The sequence below is a fragment of the Crassostrea angulata genome, chromosome 7, assembly GCF_025612915.1.
Source record: "Crassostrea angulata isolate pt1a10 chromosome 7, ASM2561291v2, whole genome shotgun sequence".
Lineage (NCBI taxonomy): Eukaryota > Metazoa > Mollusca > Bivalvia > Ostreida > Ostreidae > Magallana > Magallana angulata.
This window is the reverse complement of record NC_069117.1, coordinates 52,102,338-52,125,904: the sequence shown is the minus strand read 5'-3', so window position 1 is coordinate 52,125,904 and position 23,567 is coordinate 52,102,338. Positions and strand designations below refer to the sequence as shown.

General features: G+C 33.9%; 4 protein-coding genes across 5 annotated transcripts; 2 read left to right on the top strand and 2 right to left on the bottom strand.

Moving 5' to 3' along the window:
• Positions 1-781: 781 nt before the first annotated feature.
• Positions 782-4,192, bottom strand: LOC128155179 (uncharacterized). The gene is made up of 4 exons (XM_052816764.1): positions 3,853-4,192; positions 3,433-3,755; positions 2,536-2,694; positions 782-2,265 (listed from the first exon to the last, which is right to left on the bottom strand). Exons 1-4 carry the CDS (start codon positions 3,864-3,866, stop codon positions 2,105-2,107), a joined length of 657 nt encoding a protein of 218 aa, XP_052672724.1. The 5' UTR covers positions 3,867-4,192; the 3' UTR covers positions 782-2,104.
• Positions 4,193-5,389: 1,197 nt separating this feature from the next.
• Positions 5,390-9,289, bottom strand: LOC128156235 (uncharacterized). The gene is made up of 6 exons (XM_052818293.1): positions 9,260-9,289; positions 8,379-8,926; positions 8,009-8,190; positions 7,719-7,874; positions 7,442-7,550; positions 5,390-7,170 (listed from the first exon to the last, which is right to left on the bottom strand). The coding sequence occupies exons 1-6, from the start codon at positions 9,268-9,270 to the stop codon at positions 6,962-6,964; spliced, it is 1,215 nt and encodes a 404-aa protein (XP_052674253.1). The 5' UTR covers positions 9,271-9,289; the 3' UTR covers positions 5,390-6,961.
• Positions 9,290-11,937: 2,648 nt separating this feature from the next.
• On the top strand, positions 11,938-15,972 carry LOC128191398 (uncharacterized). The gene is made up of 3 exons (XM_052863459.1): positions 11,938-12,496; positions 12,812-13,135; positions 13,436-15,972. The coding sequence occupies exons 1-3, from the start codon at positions 11,938-11,940 to the stop codon at positions 15,970-15,972; spliced, it is 3,420 nt and encodes a 1,139-aa protein (XP_052719419.1).
• A 2,892-nt stretch (positions 15,973-18,864) lies between these two features.
• On the top strand, positions 18,865-20,149 carry LOC128156078 (complement C1q tumor necrosis factor-related protein 3-like). 2 transcript variants are annotated; one of them, XM_052818068.1, is made up of 3 exons: positions 18,870-19,129; positions 19,295-19,384; positions 19,701-20,149. In XM_052818068.1, exons 1-3 carry the CDS (start codon positions 18,913-18,915, stop codon positions 20,108-20,110), a joined length of 717 nt encoding a protein of 238 aa, XP_052674028.1. In that variant the 5' UTR covers positions 18,870-18,912; the 3' UTR covers positions 20,111-20,149. The 2 variants fall into 2 exon arrangements, with proteins under 2 accessions (XP_052674029.1, XP_052674028.1); XM_052818069.1 differs by lacking the exon at positions 19,295-19,384 and having other exon boundaries at positions 18,865-19,129.
• The last annotated feature ends 3,418 nt before the right edge of the window (positions 20,150-23,567 follow it).

The following is a 23,567-nucleotide window of genomic DNA, read 5'->3' as shown; positions in this document are numbered from 1 at the left end:
GAGACTTTCGATAGTTGCTAATATGTCCCAGGTTTTAAATAAACACATATAGAGAGCATGTATCTTATTATAGAAAGTAAACTGAAAATATAATTTAAAGATAATCAAGTAAAAAAAAGAGCGACCAGAACTCATACTGCTCGGACAACGACTGTGAATTTTTTTTTTTTCAATCACTATACATTATGATAACTAGAACCTAAGAGTTTACAGTGTATGGCCTAAAATCAGGAAGTGGAACGGAAATCGGTATTTTTTTTTTAAAGAAAGAAACCAATACCAGTCCTATAGGTCAATTCAATTGTTATTCGCAATAAATTCTTTGTTAGAACGGGGTCAATTTTCAATGGGGATCAGTTTTTTCGGTTATATCAAATGAAGTAAACTGACCCCTGGGTATTTTTTTTCTCAAAATGATCCAATTTTCCCCTAGCTTCTTCTACGTCGAAAAATGACCCTTGGTTATAATTTCTTTACAACGGTGTCCGTCATTTTACATTTTTGTCTTTTACTCCAGAACGATTGGGCCAATTCTAACCAAACTTTGCATATCCTTGGAAAAAGAGTTTCATATTTAATATTCAAATGAAGACCAGGCCTCTTACAAAAGGAAAATAATTAGGACAGAACAGATCGGTCGTGCGTTTTATAAATCCTTGTCTCTAGAGCCATATATTTTGTAATATACACATTTAACAAAAATTTCTTGATATAGGGTTGAAAAATGTTTGTTCAAATATTGCCCCTCTCTCACAGGATCAAAAAAAGGATCACAATTTATTGTAGAAATACATAGCAATTGTTTTACAAAATCCTTTGAGCAAAAGAAAGGTTATAATTTGTGAATAGTTCAAGCATTTCCCCTCAGAGGCACGGTCGGGGAGATACGCCCAAGTTTTTATACAGATATACATATGTCTACATAAAATTCATCTAAAGTAAGTAGAAAATTACTAAAATTGATAAGAAAAGAAAGCAGTAAGAAGTTTTAAATCCATTTATATTACAAGCACAACATATAGACGCCCGATGCTGTTTGTTAGTTTGAAAAACTGATACAGTAACAAGCAATTCTGATGAACTTTTATATTAAAATTTTGTTTATACCATTACTGAGGTGAAAAGGGGAGAAATATTAGTGGATTCAATTTTACATATCAAGACAAACAAATCTAAAGCAAAACTGAGATAAAAACTCTTCTACATACATGTAATCATTATTAGGAAATTCCAGGCAACCTAATTTGAATATTGTGAGGTTAATTTATAATTCATATCTTAAAAACTACTATGTTCCACTTCGTTATTTAAGAAGGAAATGTTAATCAACCTATATTAAAGCCAGTTGAAAATCAGTCTAACAATATAAAACTAAAAGTATTAAACACAACAAGAACAAAGACACATAAACTATTTATCTGACTGTTGGACAAGGCCCGTTGTATGTAAATAAAAAATCCCAAAATTTTTCAAAACGATGATTGAATGACTCTGGTCTGCTTTTATTGGACCATTTATTGTGAATTTATATATCACTAACACCATTTTTGACAGTATTAGCTTTATCACTGAAAATACTAGCATAAGGAAACTACATACCACGCTCACAAAACACCACTACTGTAAATGGAGGTATCGGTACATTTAATATACCTGTACCATCGACAATGATATGTGTTTTTTTACTGAAAGAAAAACTGAACTGAAACCAACTAAAAAATTGAAAATATAAATCAATTTACAGTCACTTTTTTTCGATTCATTTGTACAAGTAAAAACGTCAAATAAAAATAAAATCTAAATACAGATAGACGCAAAGTCAATACTTAATCTCAGCAGTTGCCTTCACAATCTTAATAATTACAAATATGTTGTACAATAACAATTCTTATTTTTAACATCAAACTGAAAATATATTTTTTTCCTTTTGGCTTTGTACAATCAATAGCAACACTCGGTCTGTTTTCATTGCATGTTTGCACTGTGGCACATCATATATAAGGAGTATATTGTCCTGTATACTAGTATATTGACGCGGATGTTATGACACAACCTTAATGCGCTCATTCTTGCTTTGAAATACTCTGATCTGGTTTTGTAAAATTTACTTGTCCCTTCGTGGACGTTTTGGTTTACCATTCTTTATGGTGTCTATTGTCACGTGCGGAGCTGGGGAAACTGGTTTGACCCTCCTGGGCAAACATACCAGCAACAATAGAACAAACTCTCCAAGTGACAGTATGAATAATGTAACTGGTAGGTATGCTGTAACAAAAAGGGGAAAATGGTAATACAACTTTTCTTTAAAATAATGTATAATTAAATATAAATACTATATACAAGAAATAAAAGTGATACAAGTAGAAAAAAACAATTTTAAAAGTATAATATAAAAAAAGATGAGGACATTTCGACATTTTACATTGCGCTTATTTAAACATTCCATGTTTTACCTTTCACAGTGTATGGCTGATGATAATTAATTCATTACTGTATTTTTATTGTATTATTAAATAAAAGAAGCATTTTGCATACCTTGTGACTGTTGAGCAAATGGGATCAGGAACCATGAAGATTCACCTGTGCTTGTTCCTTCATTGGGTGAATTTGTAAATTCTAAGACTTTACTTTCCAAAAAATCGATTTTCTTTTCAATGTTAGCAATAGTAACACCCTTTAAGTGAAGTCTGTTCTCTATAAAGTAAAAGAAAACTTTAAAAACGACTTCTGTGTAAATGTTATTTCTGAATGTCAGACAGTTAAGAAAATTTAAATGAAATTGTATCAGTTTTGAAAATCCGTAGTATCTTATTTCTTCTGTTTTTCAACTGTTCATCGGCACTATACTCTGGCGACGTTATTTTCTTTCAGCTGCATTATTTATCCGTTAACATTATTTTCATAGCATGCAAAAATGTAAACGGTCATAGAAATGCATCTGTAATTAGTTTTTCGGCTAACGAAAAAGATTTTACGTTTCGTTATTGTACTCTCAATAGATGAATAGAACATAATTTCCTCAATAAATAGTAAATCATTTCCTGATGATAACACAAGCAAATATGTGATTTGCATATCTTATGTGAACTTTGTTGGAGTATCTGCCAAGTTGTATGTAGAGAAAGCAGCGAGAAATAACAAACGTACTTTAATCATCTTACTATTTGATATGCTTTTTTTTTTATAATGTTTAACATTTTCGCAGGATAATTTATATTTATAGAGTTAAAAGCAAATCATATTTGATTAAATCTCAAGATTAAAATTCTTTTAAAGATATTTATTAACTTAAATGTCTTACAACTAATATAATTAATTTTGCATGTGTATAATATGACAAATTCGAATACAAGTCTAGTATCGTTATTTTACGTATTTTAACTTTACGTTGTCACAGTAACACACAGTAAGATGCATATGTTGTATATGTACCTTGATCTGCAATATACTTAAGTTGTTTCTCTTGCATTTCTCGCAAGGCAAGCATCTGTGTTTTGTTCGTCTGCACTGAATTCTGTGCGACCTTTTGGCACTCTTCCATCGTTGTTTCACGTGTATGTGTTACCTTCGCCTCCAAAGCTGTAATATTTCCTTGTAATGTTTCAGTGATAACTTTTTCATTCTTGAGGATTTGTAGTTTCAAATCATACAGTTGACTTGAGTTCGTCTCTGGTAAATGACAATCACTGGCCGCGTCTTTGAAAAAGTCCCAAACTGAATTCAAGAGACAACTTATCGCCACGGACGCTACGATTCTAAAACAACAAATACGTAAACAAGGGTCAATGATATTAGTATATGTCTGTTTGATGTTTTATCCACATTGTAAATGTAAATGATTAAGTTACTTACGAGCTAGTCTGCATGGTGTTCTGGTAGACTTCCAAACAGGTCAGAAATAATCCAAAACATGTGAAACTGAAAGTACGCGTTTAATACCGGCGCACTGATATTACACTATAGTATACAAACATTGCATAAATAGGCTGCATTATATCGTCCTACATTTTGACTAGGATTGAAGACTGTTTGTAGCCAACATAGACTAGTATACCAATCAATAGATATATTCAATCTACATTGCTAATACGTATCCTTTTATCATTAAACCGCTACAAACTGTTCTACAAACTCAAAACAGATAGTATATGGTGGCAAGGTTCTGCCACCTCTTGTCAGATATTTATGGAGACTTGTCAGCTCTTATGTAAAGTTGTCTGAAATAGAAACTAAAAATTTGTTTTAAAAAACTTGTTCTTTACTATTTTACTAATTACTGTTATCATAATATCTGACAATACAAAATAAAGATCAGAAGAGTCGATTTTAATGAGCAATGCTGCCTCTTTTTTGTCACGTGGGTACCGTAACAATTCCTTGCAATGGACTCTCAATATGATGAAGCTATCTACTAACAATTGAAAATGACGCCTGTCTCAACTATAAAATATGCACAGATTAAGTAGAAACAAGATAAAATAGGTCAGCCATATCGTATTGATTTTAATGAGCTATGATCGAATGACCAGCAATAAAATAGACGAGCATAGGTCATATTTTTGTTTGTACGAAGTCTTTTTTAATGTCTAATGAACTATTTAAAACCAAAGATCCAGCCATCCGAAAGATCCGACCTCAATAGAGACATACTTTATGTTTGTTGTTTCACACAACTAACAAAAGTTTAAGATTTTGTTGCATTGCATGAATATAATTTTCATGAATTGCTAAAAATAAAACACTTTCAGATATACAGCGATTATTTGGATATTTTACAGATTGTTACGCATTATTTCACGACTCTATTATGTAAAAAGTTATGCCTTTGCCTCAGATTCAGCATTCAAGCCTGTCAAATGCATAAGTGAGTTTGGTAAAGTTAGGTTCAGTAGTTAGTAAGATATAGTCACCAACGGGCACCTGCTCCAAATGGCTCTGAATCAACATTCAGCCTGTCAAGTGCATTAGTATCATACGACACACCACCCATGCAAGTTAGTGAAGTTAGGACCAGTAGAAAGATCTAGTCATCAAAGGGCACCTGCTCCAAAAACTTAAGCCAACTCCAAAAGGCTTAACCGAAACTTATGGCTATGATTCAGTATTCAAGCCTGTCAAGTGCATAAGTATCATAAGACGCACCATCCATGAAGAATCGGTGATCAGTAGTAACTTAAAGTCCAGATGCACCATCTTTACAAGTTCGTTGAAGGTAGGACTATACTGTAGTAATTTTTTAGATGGAGGACCTACTCCAAAAAGTTTAGCCAGGCCCGGTCGCCGTTAATTTGCTCGAATCAGTTATTGATTCGTGTAAACACATATGTATTTTCCTCAGCAGTATATATCAGTGTAGAGTTAACAAATAAAGAAAAATTGATTTATTTTACAAAAGTGTGCATTTGATTACTAAGACTTACGAAGCAAGACCGATTGCGACTCTGCAAATGTAGAAAAAAATTCTTATTACCAAATTGTGCGAACAAAAGATATTAAAATGCATAATAATCAATGTGTAATGATTGACTTCCATGAACACTGTATACTGTATACCTGTAAAATAAAGTTATGGTAAGATTCTACCACTGAGATAAATTCTAACGTTGGACAGAATACGTCTATTTTTGACTATATCTTATCCACTGTAGTCTAGTCAGTTTAGAGTTTAAATAATCAAACTAATTGCAACACAATTTATTTCAACAAATTTAAATCACCACCAATACATGTTTGAACATGTTAAAAATATTTTTAAAAAATAGTTTGCTTTATTTGTTTCCTTTAACTTCATATTTGGAAAACTGTCGAAGAATTTATACAACGATATAAAAAGACATAAAAAAAAATATAGAGACGTATTGGACATCATTTTCGTCTAAAAATACAGAAACATTGTTAATCTATCTTACAAAAATTGAGTTTTCAAAACCATTTAAACACGTATGATTCGGACAAGTCAGTAAACTTTAAGAAACTTGAAATATATGACAATAAAATGCGTAGAGTTTACAATTTCCCATTTAAATACAAATCTTCTCACCATTTGCATTAAAAATACGATCGGGTTCAGTAGATGTGGTGTGTATGTATATATATACATTGAATCACAATTGACCTTACAACATATATTAAGCACCATGCACATTATTTTAGATTTGGCAAACACTTACCCGATGTATACTTGTAATCACTTCCCGAAGTAACGAAATCAAAGGTAGCTTACTGTTTAAATTAAATAGACCTTATCAAAAGTCAAATAATAACGTTATTTTTTTCTGTCACTGAATAAAAAAGTACCAGAGTGCTGTCTACTTAATGGAGGCGCTAAAGGAAGGATCCAGACACGAATAGGAAAGAGGTTCACTGCAACATTACAAAACAGTTCACCAATGAGAGAGCATGCTCTATCTATAAGGGCATTTATATTCATCGGAGACACGAATACTGGAAGAAAAATACTCGCAAATTCATTAGGGAACAAAATCAACACTGAGGTGAAATATGGTTAATGTAGATGGCAGGCACTAAAAAGGAGATCTAAAACTAAACAAAGACAGTTGTTAATTCTTGCATAAAGTATGTGGGTAGGACGAAGAACTATGAGTGGTAAGGGAATGACATACTCCCTTTTTCTTAAGACTAAAGCAGTAAACTTTGGTAACAGTTTATACAAGTAACACAAAGTGACAAAAAAGCTCGGTAAAATATGCTGTTAAAAATAGCAGATAAAAATACAAATATTTTTTTAAACTAAAGTAAACCATTTATGCATACGAATAATCATTATTGCCTCCTCCAGGTTAAATTTAAGGTTAAGTGTAAATGGTCAAAAATGCAATAGTAATAAAAACAAAAAAAATTAAAAATTAAAAAAATTAAAAATATAAAAAAAGCTCCAAATCAGGAAAAAAATATTTACATAGATATTTTGTCAAATGCACCATTTATATTAAATTATACATTATTTACTGTCTATGTATATCTTTAGTTTGGTCTTAAGATGGTTTTTCTGGGTCTGAGAAAATGTTTTATGGATGCTCAGGAAACAGTTATCATCTTTCAATGCTCTCAGTTCTCTGTGTCTGTCTGCAGATGTGAGACTTGGACTACATAAAAGATCCCCCATGTTGTCTGATTCTTTGTGTCCACAGTAAACCACAATCACGTGACCTTAAAATTATAATAATAAATACTTATAGCAAGATTCTGATCAATTTGAAAAAAATTAAGATTAAATCTTAAAAATTTGCTTGTTATGCATACTTTTCTCATGGATTAATTACTAACATTCTTCTTAAATATATACACACAATATGATAATGCTCGTAACACATTTGATAAAACCTTTTGATGAACGAAGTAATTGTAAATCACAATATATAAGGTCACCAGCCACTGAATCTCACAATTTCTGTATTACATTAGCTTTTTATCTCCTTACCTCCGTTCTGTTGGATGTACCTAACGCAACTGACTTTCAGGTCTCCAATTTCATGTTCAGACTCCAATATTATGTGGCGATCATTTCTTTCCACAAACAGTACAGCAATCTAAATTGCAACATTATTGTTGGGTGATCTAGAGACATATGTCAACTTGCAGCTGCATGTTATTTTGCATATATAACGTTCACACGATATAATATGAATGTGTGAAAATAAACCTTATTCAATATTATTTAATACTTTTTACGTATTTAAATGTTTCCATTTACTGACCTTTGACTTTATGTGTAAGATATCTTCCTTTTTTGAGACCCTACAATACTCTGTTTCCATGCCTGATGTAATATCTCCCATCAGGTCTCTATAAAACGATATTCTGGTCTCGTTGAAACATATGACGGCTATTGGTCTCATTAGACCACCTGTCTCCTACAATTATTGTCTGCAGTTGATTATGTCATCATTATTTAGATTTACCATAAAAATATATATTTATTGCATATGAAACAAAATGTTTGAGTGTTTTATAATCATTGTAATGATATCAAAGTGCTCCCATTTACTTTCTGATTGGAGTGCATCTGCTTTGTATCCATATTCTTTGGTTTCGGGGTTAGAACTCCTTTACCCAGTTGTCTGTCCAGTTGTCGTTTTAACACATGTACCTTTCTTACACAACAGACAAGTACAATTGTCAACACCACTTCACAAACTCCAAGCGACATGAATGAGTACCACAGCATATCTATTCAATACGTTACAGAATTCATAATTAAGATATACGAGAATTTAATCAAAATAAAGCTGTCGAAATTTGTTATCTGGTTATTCTCATTGATGTTCATCAAGATTTTTTCCCTACAAAGTTTAAATTTTACCAGTAAACTTTTAAATATTTGAAGTTCGGATTTTGGATTTTGCAATACAGCTTACCTTCATTACCCTTTTTCCACTGTCCTTCTTCGATCTTGTCAAATTTCAACCATGTATCGTTTTTAAATCTCTGAAAGGCCGTCCCTATGCGACTTATTTCACTTTCACATATGTTGTACTTTACAAAACATGTATTCACATTGCTCTGTAATGTCGCGCAATTCTTGTTAATTTCTTGTTTAAGGTTAATGAAGTTTGTTTCAGTTTCATTTGAATACTCCTCGATAGATCTGCTGCAGTTTGAACTGATTCCCAAAATAACGGTTGTCATATCTCTCAGTTCATTTTCAAATTTTTTGTACTTTTCTAAACATGTATTCACATTGCTCTGTAATGTCGAACAATTCTTGTTAATTTCTCGTTTAAAGTTTGTTTCAGCTTCTTCGGAATACTTGTTTATGTGTCTGCTGCAGCTTGAACTGCTCTCTGGCGTGACAGTTGTAATGTTAGATTGGTATCGCAAGTCAAGTCTATCATTATCCTTTTGATCCCATTCTCGTACATGTACAATCACAGCGATGAAGAGATAAGTATAAACCATACTAACACTGCATAAAGATAAGAGTGGTTCCAATGGTTAACTATATAGATATTTTGACGACATAGAAACTCACCTTAAACAATAAATCGCAATATTGATATTTCAATTTGTAGAATGAGAGTTTATCATCTTTGAAGCAATATAATAGAATTTTATCATCAAAAGACTTATAATTTTTTCATGAATACTGATATCACAATTTGTACGTACTCTATTAAAATATGACTAAGGCACTTGATTCAAGTGTTGTATGTGTTTTAATGTTATTCGTCGCCCCTGCAGACAACAAAGCTTAATTTTAAAGCTGAACTTAATTTTTACTTTTGGTAATTGAACTTACGTTATCTGCATTTCTTTCTTGTATAATTTATCCTGTAAATAAAAGAAAATTTGTTGCGATCATTTTTCTTTGAAAATTAAATCCAAGAGTCCTGTTTTCAACAACAGAATGTTGATGTAATTCTAAATGCATACAAAGATCATTCTATTTATAAATTTAATCAAATACTCATTGTTTTAAGCCAGTTACATAGTCATAGTATCACTGATAAGGGTCGAGTCATAGTAATTCATAGGCCAATACACGTAGAAGGTAAAAATGTATATAAACTAACAACACAAGCGCATCTCATCTCATTCCATACATAAATGCGCTACCAGAAAGATAATGAATGTATGTGTGATAATATATTGTATATGTATATGTATGTGAATTCATACAAAATACACAATACTTGACCAAAAATTGTATATTTTGTCTAAAAAAAAATGTTTGATTTTTCCCACAAAAAAGGGAAAAACCTGCTTTCTTTTAATACTAAAGTCGCAAAATTGCATCACACCTCCTTGGTAAATTTGGTTTTCTGTACAAAGTATGCAAAAAGAATACTCTCACTAGGGGAAAGAACTCAACAAACAACAGACAACATGTGATGTAATGTAATGTAAGTAGTGGTGTGTAATATAATGGTATGTAATGAAATGTATGTAATGGTATGTATGTAATGTAATGCATATACTGGTATGGGTGTTTTGTTATGTTATGTAACTATGTAATGTAATGGTATGTATGTAATGTATGTATATGATAGTATGTATGTGTCGTGTCATGTCATTTCATGTCATGTCTTGTCATGTCATGGCATGTCATGCATGACAAATTGATGCAGTTATATGGAATGCCAAAGCTGCCTTATATGTTTAACTTTTATTCATTTTTTTACGGATTAAATTTGTTTTTATCAGATTCGGCAATACATTAGTCATCAAAATAAGAATATATATATATTTAAAGGGTACTTTTAATTGGTTTCCTTATTGATAAGTATGTTATGTGAGAGAGAGAGTGGTGTTTTGTGTTATGGTGCGGTTACTCATGTAAAGAATGTACGTGCTTTTTGTTTGAATGTGCTTTTTTAATTATATATGCTGTGGTTATTCCATGTTCGTCCAAAAGCTATTTAATCTTTTTTTAGTGTATGCGGAGTTTGGCAAATATTGCAACTGATAACAATTATCTCAAAAGGCTTGCAAATGAAATTAGTATCAAAAAGGCAACTTTATATATCTTTCATGGGTCTTATTCAATAGAAAGTTCAGGCTGATTTTAGTTTCATTGTGCATGTTTTGCGTATTTTAGTACATGTAAAATACAGTGGGGTTTTTTTCAATACGTCATTGTTAACGCGCGGTTTTCAATTTGACTGCACTGTCTTGGTGTGTTATAGTATCGAGGACACCCAAAAATAAGCATTGAAATGCTTAATAACACAAAAGTATAGGTAAAGTGTACGCCTTTGAAATTTTACACAGAATAATGCTATCCTCAGGGTTATTTTCCTGAAAAGCAATATTTTATCATGAACGATACCACATTTCAGTCAGCTGTGGCGTTCCATACAATAATATATTTAGTCTGACCTGGTAGCAAGTTTAACAGAGATGTTGATGATCCCGATTAGTTGCACTTATGGATTGATTTTCTGTTACAAATATTCCACCATTATTTAAAAGCAAAATGCTGGTTGGAGCACACCTACTTGTTTTCTTGGATGGCCACGAGGTAGGGTGATAAGACGCCGATAAGACGTTTAAAAGGTTAAATGTCATATGTCTTATACCCATCCAATCGCTCTCTAGAATAGGGAAGTTGACAGGGACATGTATATATCGAAGATTTTCTCAAGGCTGTTGAAATAAATTTAAAAGATGCTTTAAACAATTATTGTAACCCATTTTCTTTTTTTCATGTAATTCTTAAAAAATTGATCTTTTACGAAAGCCTTAAAGCACCATTTTTGTAACTTTAAATAAATCTGTAAATTAAAATGAATGATAGCGCTGAGAAAGACGTTATATAGTGCAACAATAGTATTTTAACGTATACTTTTAACGCGAAAAAGACCTTTAAATGACGTATTGTATTTGAATATGAATACATGTAGAACGCATTTTAATATGCCATAATTATTGTTGAACTCAAAAATTGATTTAATTTTTTTTAATTCATATTTAAGGGGAGAAAATGTGAAAATGAATTCCTGCAAAATTGACTTTAAATACCATAATCGTACAAACAAGCATTCTGAGAGTATTGCATGAGCAATAGACGTCCCCTACCGGTTTGTACATGTAGAAATTTGTGAAAATAATGCACTGCTATGCAGAATGCACGTGTTGTTATGACTATGACGTCGTTGACGTTATTACTTGTTTATTTGTATATTGAAACGTAACTGCTGTTTACTGGTGTCTACAGAGATCAAATTTTGAGAATTATAATAAATCTGCTGTCTGTGATCTAATTCAAGAGTATGCGTCGTTTTCACTTGGTTTTATTCATATCATAAATCATGACGATTCTCTGAAAGAATCAAATACAAATACAATTTAACAAATCGCTCACACACACATTTATATGTACGCAACAAATATAACAAACAATACCGCTTTATAAGTATTAAAATAAAATTAAAGGTTCACTCCGAGTGGAGTGCGAAACACAGGCACCGAGAGGAGATGCTCGATGTTGAGGGTTCGATTATCAGCAACTCACGCCGTTCAGTTAAGTCTGCTGCGTCGTCACGGTCTAAACTTCAGAACGCCAAAGTTATGAGGTTAGTGGCCGAGCACAAGCTAAGAAAGCTTAGAGAAAGACAAGAACTTGAGCGAGCCCGCAAAGATCTGGAAATGAAGCAAGAATTATTCGAACAAAGTGCTGAAGTGGAGGAAGCCATGATAGTCGAGAGCGTACTACAAGAAGCTCTAAACGAGGAAACGACATCGACGCTTACTCCGGAATCCGTCGTCACTGATTCAGTGGTACATAGTAAATTAGCCAGGCAGTTCGAGGACCAAACACCTGGAGATGGTAACCAAGATGTACAAGTCATGGAGGATTTCAATATGCACGCCACATCTATTCCAGAAAGAACGGAACGCGTACGCATAACCGAAACTTCACAACAGACGGGAGATATAGAGAGTGCCTTCGAGAGACTGGCGTCAGCTCTACAAGAGGGATTCACCTTACCAAAGCCAGAATTACTAACATTTAGTGGTAACTCTATTGATTACTGTAAGTTTATTAAGAACTTTGAGACAAATGTAGAAAGTCGGGTTAGCGACTATCAGTTAAGATTGAGTTATTTGATTCAATATTGTAAAGGTGAGGCAAAATCCTCAATTGAGGACTGTGTACTTTTAGAGCCAAAAGAAGGGTATCTTAAAGCAAGAGAATTATTATTCTCACGATATGGCAAGTCACATTTAGTTGCAAGATCATTTATTGAGAAAATTGTTAATGGCAGTGAAATCAAAGCATCCAATGTCAATGAATTGTCAAAACTTGCTTTAGAAATGCAAAAGTGTGAAATTACATTGTCACAATTAGGGTTTAAGTCAGATATTGACAACTCGGACAACTTGAGACGCATTGTTAGAAGATTACCTACTCATCTGAGGACCAGGTGGGTGGATGTTGCTCACTCAATCACAGAGTCCGGTAGAGAGCCGCGGTTCTCGGATTTGACAAAGTTTGTTGATGAACGGGCAAGAATTTCCTCTTCTATGTTCGGCCTCGACCTTGTACGTGAGAATAACCCAAGGTCTCACACCGAGAACAGAAATCGACATGCAATATCTCATGAATCTGATTGGAATGTTAAGGGCAAAGTTACTACGTTAGTTACACAAAGTAAAACAGACAAATCAGGCAGTGAGCGATATTGTAGATGTTGTTCAGGTACATGTGTAGATTTAGCGTCTTGTGAAAAATTTAAGTTAATGAGCTTAAATGACAGGGTTTCATTGTTACGCAAATTTAAGTTATGCTACAATTGTTTGAAAGGAAATCATTTTTCTAGCACATGTAGAAAACCAAAAGCTTGTTCAGTATTTGGTTGTAATGTGAAACATCACACACTTTTGCACAAATGGGTTGTAAGTAATGGATGTCAACTGAGTGTTGAACAATCGGTTGTACATGAAAATCAGTTATGTGTTGATCGATCCTCAGTTCATTGTGCATCTACAGAAAACGAAATCAAGAACTGTTTGGGTATTATTCCTATAACCGTTGTGGGAAAAGAGGGTAGGTCTGTACAAACTTATGCATTACTCGACGATGGAGCAGACAAGACCTTGTGTGATGAACGCCTTCTAAGTGCCCTGGATATTCCGAGCAAGCCTGTGACATACGAAATGTCAACAATAACGTCCAGACACAGTACAAATGTTGGCAAGGAAGTCAACTTAGACGTAAAACCTATGGGTAGTGATCATGTGATACCACTGCAAAGAGTGTGGTCTATCAAAACACTTCCAGTATCTGCACGCTTAGCCGCGAGGAAAGCCGATTTGAGTACTTTCCCCTACTTGTCAGATCTCAACATCCCACAGATTGAGACAGATGATGTGATGATACTGATTGGTACAGACAATTCTATCGCACACATTCCGCTCGAAGTGCGAGCTGGCGATGTAAACCAACCATACGCAATCCGTACTCACTTGGGATGGATAGTTCGCGGACCAGTGCACATAAACTCACGGAGAAACTCGGCCAACATAAACTTCAAGAACGCAGAGGAAGTACTTCTTCAAAAACACCTTGAGAGACTCTGGAACACTGATTTTGATGATAAAATATCGAGCAACAAAACCAGTATGTCTGTTGAAGATAAACGAGCTCTCGCCATTATGGAATCTACAGTTATTCATGAGGATGGTCACTATAAGCTCGGGCTACCTTGGAGAGATAAGAATGCAAGTCTACCAAACAATCTTCCTCTTGCGCATTCAAGATTACAAAATCTACGTAAAAAGCTGATACGCAATCCAAATCTACACGAAATGTACAAAAGTACAGTAAATGACTATATCGAGAAGGGATACGCCACAGAAGTCACCAGAAGTGAGATGAATACAAATCGTGTATGGTATCTACCTCACCATCCTGTGATTAACGAGCACAAACCTGGAAAAGTACGTGTCGTATTTGACTGCGCAGCCACATATCAAGGCAGATCTCTTAACAGCGAACTGTTACAGGGACCGGATTTGATGAACAGTTTGGTTGGTGTACTTTTACGATTCAGGCAGGACAAAATCGCCATTGCAGCAGACATAGAAGCAATGTTCCATCAAGTGAAAGTAATTGAAGAGGACCGGGATGCCTTAAGGTTTCTTTGGTGGCCTAATGGTAACTTAAATCAGGATCCTAAATGGTACCAGATGAAAGTACATCTCTTTGGAGCCACATATTCCCCAAGCTGTGCTGCATTTGCTTTGAGGCGCACAGCTACAGATAACTCAGATAAGTTTGAGTCAGAGGTTATATCAACAGTTAGAAACAATTTCTATGTTGATGACTTATTGAAATCTGTCCCGACCGAAGAGGGTGCTACAAAACTTGCAACGGATTTGCAATCGTTAATGGCAAATGGCGGATTTCGGCTTACTAAATGGATGAGTAATAGCAAGGCCGTGCTGCGTTCAATACCAGAGGAAGAACGAGCTCCGACAGTTATTGCACTAGGTCAGGATTCTAGTACTTTACCAGTGAATCGCGCACTTGGTGTTCAGTGGAACGTTGAAAACGATTCAATCGGATTCAAAGTAAAATTTGATGAAAAACCACAAACAAAGCGAGGCATAGTGTCCACCATAAGCGCAATCTATGATCCACTAGGATTGATATCCCCTGTAACACTTCAGGCAAAGGCCTTAGTACAAAGACTTTGTCGATTGAAAATAGGTTGGGATGATGAAATACCAGAAGAGATCAAACAGGAATGGAAAAGCTGGCAAAAAACTTTATCCTTCATAGAAAACATATCGCTTAGGCGATGCTTCATACCAAACCACTTTGAAGACATCAAGAGTATTCAACTTCACATTTTTAGTGATGGGTCCGAAATGGGTTATGGTGCTTGTGCGTATCTACGAGTCGTGGATGTAGAAGACAATGTTGATGTTTCCCTTGTACTAGGGAAATCTAGATTAGCACCTATCAAACAACAGAGTATTCCACGTTTGGAACTATCAGGAGCCGTAGTTGCTTGCCGCCTGTATCGAATGATAGCAGAGGAACTAGAAATTCCATTTACCCAGACCTACTTTTGGACAGATTCTACAATTGTCTTGGGGTATATAAGGAACGAATCACGTCGTTTCAAAACCTTTGTTGGAAATCGTCTCAGTGAGATTCATGAAAGGACAACTCCTGATCAGTGGCATCATGTCGGTTCTACATCAAACCCGGCTGATGTAGCTTCAAGAGGCGTCACTGCATGCGAAACTGAAACATTGCAGTTTTGGTTGAAGGGACCTAATTTCTTGTTTCAAGACCCAACTCAGTGGCCACAAGAAGCGTCAAACAAAGTTCCAGATATAGCTGAAAATGACGCCGAGGTCAAGAAAGAAGTTGCAGTATATACAACAACTGTTGGTTGTATTGAAAGACTTATTGACTATTTCTCGGATTGGACCAAACTTAGACGAGCAGTCGCATGGATGATGAGGTTCAAGACCTATTGCAGACAACAGTACTAGTATTTGAAACATCCCATCTCATGTGCCAAAGGAGAACTGTCTCTCAAAGAGATGAGAGAAGCTACAGAAGTGATTCTGAAGCACGTGCTGTGTTGTTCCTTTACAGAAGAGCTTGAACATTTGAGGAAGGGGAGACCTATCAAAATTGATAGTTGTATCGCAACCTTAAACCCCACACTAGATGATGGTATTATTCGAGCCAAAGGACGTCTTCATTTCAAAGAATTGAATGCAGCTCCCATCATACTGCCGAGCAAACATCATGTTACAGACCTTATTATTCGGTTCTACCACGAGATTGAAGGACATATGGGAAAACAACAAGTGCTTTCTGAAACGCGCAAAAAGTTTTGGATATTGAGAGGACTCAGTGCTGTAAAAAGAGTCGTTGGAAACTGTTTACCTTGTAAACGTCGAAATGGAGCGTTGTGTAAACAACAAATGGCACCTCTACTGAAAGAACAGACAACAGCAGACAAACCTCCATTTACGTTTGTCGGCATAGACTATTTTGGTCCGCTTCTGGTGAAATCACACCGTTCACATGTGAAGAGATATGGTTGCTTATTTTCATGCCTAACAAGTAGAGCAGTGCATTTAGAGGTTGCCCATAGTCTAACAACCGATTCATTTATTGCTGCCTTCCAACGTTTTACTAGTCGACGAGGAGTGCCAGAAAAGGTCTACAGTGATAATGGCACTAACCTTGTAAGTGGTGACCACGAGTTGCGCAAATCAATCAGAGACTGGAACCAGTCTAAAATCAACAGAAATATGTTGCAACAAGAAATTGAATGGCATTTTAATCCTCCATTAGCCAGTCACATGGGTGGAGCATTTGAAAGAATGATAAGGACAACACGTTCTATTCTAAAAGCAATTGCCAATGAACAACTTCTCACAGATGAACAACTATTAACAGTGATGACTGAAGTCGAAAAAATCTTAAATGACAGACCAATTACTCCTATAAGTGACGACCCAGGTGACCAGCCACCACTTACTCCAAACATGTTACTTTTGATGAAGACGAATCCATGTATTCCACAAGGTATCTTCAGGAAAGAAGATGTATATGCAAGGCGATGGTGGAAACAGGTCCAGTATATTGCTAATGTGTTCTGGAAAAGATGGATGCATGAGTATTTGCCCCTATTGCAAGTCAGACAAAAGTGGCAAAGGCCGATGTCAAATATTAAAATAGGTGACATAGTTTTGATAGCTCAAGAAAACGTTCCTAGAGGACAGTGGCCGCTAGGTCGAGTTAGGGAAGTAAATGTGGGTAGAGATGGCCTCACTCGAAGCTGCCTGATAAAAACACAAAACTCAGAGCTAGTGAGACCAATAACTAAGCTGTGCTTACTAGAATGTTCAGGTTAACATAATTGTTTGATTTACAACTGTAGTTGACTCCTGACTTTTTTTTTAATTGTTGATCTTAGTTATTATCTAAAAATTGTTCATTATTTTTTTTGTATGTAGACTAAGTATACTTTAATGGAATTGGTAATTCCATGGTGGGGAGTGTAAGAATTGTTTATTCTTATTTATATGTTTATACGCTAAATAATTGGCGCGTTACATTTTTGGCACAACGTTGCACGTGTTGTTATGACTATGACGTCGTTGACGTTATTACTTGTTTATTTGTATATTGAAACGTAACTGCTGTTTACTGGTGTCTACAGAGATCAAATTTTGGTAAGAAATTATTATTATTTACTGATGTATATTGTTTGGTTAGATTATTAATCTATAGTACGTAAGCAAGTTTATTGAACTACGATTACATCTGTGAACCTTTAATTTTATTTTAATACTTATAAAGCGGTATTGTTTGTTATATTTGTTGCGTACATATAAATGTGTGTGTGAGCGATTTGTTAAATTGTATTTGTATTTGATTCTTTCAGAGAATCGTCATGATTTATGATATGAATAAAACCAAGTGAAAACGACGCATACTCTTGAATTAGATCACAGACAGCAGATTTATTATAGAACTTAATTGTTTGTTAGAAATATTAAAGGAATGGTCCAAGTAATGCACGATATTATTACTGACTATACATACTTTTCTCGTTTATTCAATACACACCGAACCCGATAACGAACCCGAACATTAAGAAATTGGAATATAAAAAATTAATTTTCTCGAAAATATGTCAACCAGACGCTACAAAAATGTAAACTTGATCTGTAGTTTGACATTTTAAAGCCGTTCAGCAAATTTCATTTTATTCCTCAAACGCATAAAGAAAAAAAGTGTGGAAAACTGAAGTGGGACAGACAGACGGACGGGCGGACAGACGGACTGACGGACGCAGAGGAAAGCTATAGTTCCCTCCGGTGAAAACCGGTAGGGGACTAAAAATAACTCATTTGTGATCCTTTTTAATTGACTAATCGAAAAAGTTTTCTTGAGCTATTTTTTAAATGTCAAAAAAAAAACATACAAATAAATTATGAAAGAAAGATCATTGCAGAAAAAAAGAGAGAGAGGGCAGAGAGAGAAATCGGTTCAACTGTCTATTGACTTACCTGTATCAAATCATTAACAAGCATATTGATTTAATAAAGTTACAAACTATCTTTCATAATATAGTTCAAAGTATAGCACAATGATAATTAGATTAAATCAAGTAAAATTGACAATATCAAACCGCCAACCGTCTCAGAAATAAAAAAAAATAGCAAAATTTTTCATGACATTTTCATAAAAAAAATTAGCTGATTTTAAAGTCAATACAAGTTAGACAAAGCCAATTGCTTTCTCTTTAATAAATAGCAATTTTGGTTGTTGACCTTTTGAATCCTTATTAATTTAACCGTTTATTCTGTCATGCAGTCTGTTTAGTTATTGGAAGATATGATACTTCGAGAGATAAGCAAGCGGTTGGTTTAGTTCTTGGCACCTAGGCGTTTGACCTGGTTCATTTTATGAGTGTTTACAACAACGACATGCTATCGATATCATTGATATCATTGTGTTTGACTTTGTGTCTTGTTCTAGACACAACTTGTCTTCTGGATCTGAATTCCCAGCAGTCGCCCACTACACAATCAACGTCATTCCTTAACCAACTTCTTCTCCAAGAACAGCAACTCCGCATAGAATTGCAAAAACAGATCACCGGAATTCAATCCCAAATACAAGGTAAATTGTGTAAGAAATATACATGTATAACTGGTAATAAAGGATTTCAGACGGTATTGACATAATAATGATTTTATTAGAGTACTCAAAGCTTTAATAGTAAAATATGTCCAAAGAAGTTTGATTATTTAATGTACAAAAAGTATACATGAGGATTTTTTCCAGATCTGAGACAGCATGTTGTCAGTTGTGAGCAAGACAATAGAAACCTCCAATCCAAGTATGCTGAGCTTAGCACCAACCTTTCGATCAGTGGTAAGTGAACCTGTTGTGTAAATTGAATTGCATGGTTCAATCTAATTAGAATTAGAAGTTAGATTAGCTCGTTCACTTGCTGCACATAGAGCAAGTAAGCGAGCGAATCTAACATCTTATTTTAATTAGATTGTGCATAGTCGTACATATACTTGTATTTTTGAAGTAAAAGATCATTTGCGACATAATAGCATATCTTTTTTTTCATTTTGAAGAATATGTATATAATAAAGTATATTTTAGGCTTTGAATTTAACAATCTTTTTTTGTTGCAAGTAATTTGATAAAAAAAATAAAAATTTGTTGGTATTTACAGCAAACAACGTTGTACAAGTGGCCTTCTTTGTAAGACTCCGCGACAAAATAACCAACCACCATATGTCCACCATCATGGTTTTCGACGACGTCCAGTTGAACACAGGAAACGCTTACGACCCTCACGTCGGGACGTTCACCGCTCCAGTAGAGGGGGTTTACAAATTCGACCTTGTCCTTTCCTCTAATGTGGAAAACGGTCACGGAGAGATGATGCACAATGGCGTCAAGATATTGGATGTATACGCGGATAAGGTCAACCAGTCCTTTTATGGTCGCGGAAGCGGAAGTATCATAGTGCGAATGGCAAAGGGTGATAAAGTATGGATCCAACATATTGATGTTGGAAACACTGTTATCAATGGGGGTATAGAAACTGCATTTTCCGGACATCTTTTGTTTGCAGCTTGAGGAATAAATTTTATTTGATAATAAAAATATTAGAGTATATTTTATACATTTTTTTAATTTTTTAGATAGGAAATTTTGCGTAAAATATGCGTATAGTTTGGGTGATGAGTGGTAGTAGCACAATGCTTCGTTAACTTGTAAATGATACATCATCCTTGTAAATGAAAATCCTACAAATGCATCTATATCACCCATGTCATAATATGTGGAAACGTTTTAATCACATATTTACCCCAAAAGACCAATAAAAAAGATTTTTTACTATTACTTTAATAAAAGACATTGAAACTGCCTAACATCGATATCCTAAATATAATGTCACAATATCAAAACTTTGAATTCGTCTAGTAAAATGTACTTCTGATGACGTATTTTGTCTATTTTCATTCTGAAATTATTACTGGGCGTCGTGAAGATTTTTTTTATATTGAAGTCACAGAGCGCTATAAATTTAGGTTTTTAAGATAAAACTTTACTAATAATCATACGAATAAGGTAACATACGCATCAAAAATGCAATGTAGTCAGGAGGTAAATTTTTAAGAAAAATGAGCGATTTAAGTTGAAACAAAAGCATTTATTAAAACAAACAATTGAAATAATTACTAAATATTCACAAAGCTGCGTCATTTTATGTTAACTAGTATTGAAGAAATTCGTTGACGAATCACACTATTAGAAACATATGACGCTCATTTTCATAATCAAATGCGATTTCAAGTTCATTTACGGCTAGAAACTGCATATTATGACAACTTTTCTTAAAGTCAGTATAGGCAATTTTCGATGCTATATATATCCGAGGTTTAAAATGATATAGTTTCAAAATTGTTTGCTAAGGAAACCCATGACGCCAGGATAGATTCTTCAACATTTTATCTACAACCTAATGCAGGGGTAGAAGTAACGTAAAATTAAATTGCTTGGCTTATTTAAAAAACTCATTAGTGGCGATATTTATTAAAACAGCTGGTGCTCATTAAGAACCAATGTCAAGTTATATATATAAAAACAAATTACAGGAAACTTTAAAAAAAAAAAAAAAAAAAAAAAAAAATGTCGATTATAACTTTAAAAAAATGTCCCAAACTTGGTTTCATATATACCCGTCTCATTAATTTTAAAAGCGAAACCTGCTGCCAAAAACAAAGTCAGTTATATACATTAATAGGGTAACTTTGGAATGATCTAGAGTCAAACGTACCTTAAATCAGGGGACAACTTTAAAGTTAAGTGCTATGAAATCTCAATTTTTTACAAGGGTTATCTTTCTTTATTCGAAGATGATGAGGTCACAGTCATTTTGATGCATGACAAAGCACAAAGCGCCGGAGAAGATGATCCGCTAGGTAGGCCTATTTAAAACTTTTGAAACTTAAAATTGATTTTGAAGTAATTTGACCTTACAATCAAAAATGTTAAAGTTTTTTGTTAAGTTTATTTTTTTTTAAATCTAACGTAACAGTCAGTTCAGCAAAAACTCAAAACAAAAATTTTAAACAAGACCTTTCTGTTCTGTAATTGAACTTAAGAGAAATCTCTTTTTCTCCTCTCTTTTTTTTTTATTATAATGAACAATGGTATCTAATAAATTAAATATAATTAATCATTAAGAATAATTTTCCAAGCACACCTCTTTATAAATATTTTGTCCTTTTTGCACTCATCTAATAAAACATGTTTTCAGACATTACTTAAATTGATATATTTACTTATAATTCTACTTATATATCTATATCATATATTAGTAATGAATAATGTAAAATTTTTAATTATGATTTCTATTCACTTTTTTGTCATATTAAGCAAATATTTCATACAAGAAAAATGTAGTACAATATTTGCCTAAAATAATCTTATATCATGCCAAATTTTTAATTTTACACTATAGACTCATATTTTTCGTCTTATTTTCTGGGTTTTTTCGTCAAGTCTGTTATAATTTAAGAAAAGGTTTGAGACTTTTAAAACATTTTATTGAATGTTGTATATGATATAAATATATAAGTAGAATTAATATATGATGCAAAATTAATTTTCATACTAGAGGTGACCCAAAATGTATGCTCAAAAGCAGAGGAAAGAACCGCTTTATGTCGGGCAGTTAAGTCAGCTATTTGATGTAAGGTCGGAGGATGTTACTATTTGGTCCGATCGAATAAAAATTTTAATCAAGACCCATTTTTAAGAATAAAGAGGTGTTCCTCCTGAACTGAATATGGTTTCATCTTTATTCTTCTTTTTCTTTGGGTTGCTTAATGTTTATGCCAATTTCCAAACAACTCCAGTATGCTCATTATCCCTTTTTTAATTCAATATGTTCTAATGAATTGTATGTCGACGTTTATTCGTATTAATTTTAGCAATATACCGGTACTATACCATTCTGTGGGTTAAAGTTTAGATAACAGTTACATCAAATATCAAAGATATGTAATTTGAAAATAGTTTTGTTATATAATGCCTATCATAAACATACCTGAATGAATAAGAAGTTACATTTTTAATGACTGTGTTACTAATGTGTTATTTGATTCAGCAATGACGATTATTAATTATATTCGCACCTATTTCGAATAACCAATAACATGTTTATGCGTTCTGCGGGCTCTTCGGGCGCCCTATAGTGATCAGTCTGTCCGTCCGTCTGTCACTTCGGGATCTCTTGTCCGGAGCATATCTTCTCCTCCCTTCTACTTCACTCACAGAGTGTCTTTGGGTGAAGACTCTGCAGTGACCTTGAATCATGTTTCTAGGTCGAAGGTCAAAGTCATAGCAGAATGATATGAAAAAAGCTTGTGAGGAGCATATCTTCTCTTCCCTTGGTCCAATATGACTCATATTTCACTCACAGAGTTCAAAGGGTGTGCACTGACTTTAAGTGAAGTTCAAAGGTAAAGGATCAAAGTCATATCGGATCAATCAAAATTCTTTTTTCAGAGCATATATGTATATACTCCTCATTAACCCTATTTGGTTCATACTTCACATAAACATAGCTTTTGACTAAAGGGTATGCAGTGACCTTGAAACAAATTTCAAATGTGAAGGTCATAGCAGAATTAATGATCAATGGGTATGCAGTAATCTTGAATGATATTGTAGGTCAAGTGTCAAGGTCAGATCGGATCACACAAGAATCTTTTTAAAGAGCAAATATACTTTCCATCTGGCTCTTTTTGGCTTATACTGCACATAAACAGAGCTTTAAGTTAATGGCGTGCAGTGACTTTGAACCAAAGATGATTAAGATGATTTTTAATAGGTAATTAATTTTATAAGTACCGTAAATGAGGACGGCTTCGACTTACTTACGACTAAGATACATGTACGTCCTAAGTTAAATCTTCGACATATCTTAGTATTAGGAGAACTTATAGACATGCAACCTGGTTAGATATGGGCAAGCGTATCCCACTGACAACGAAAAATGTTTCTTTATTAAATATTAATCCTT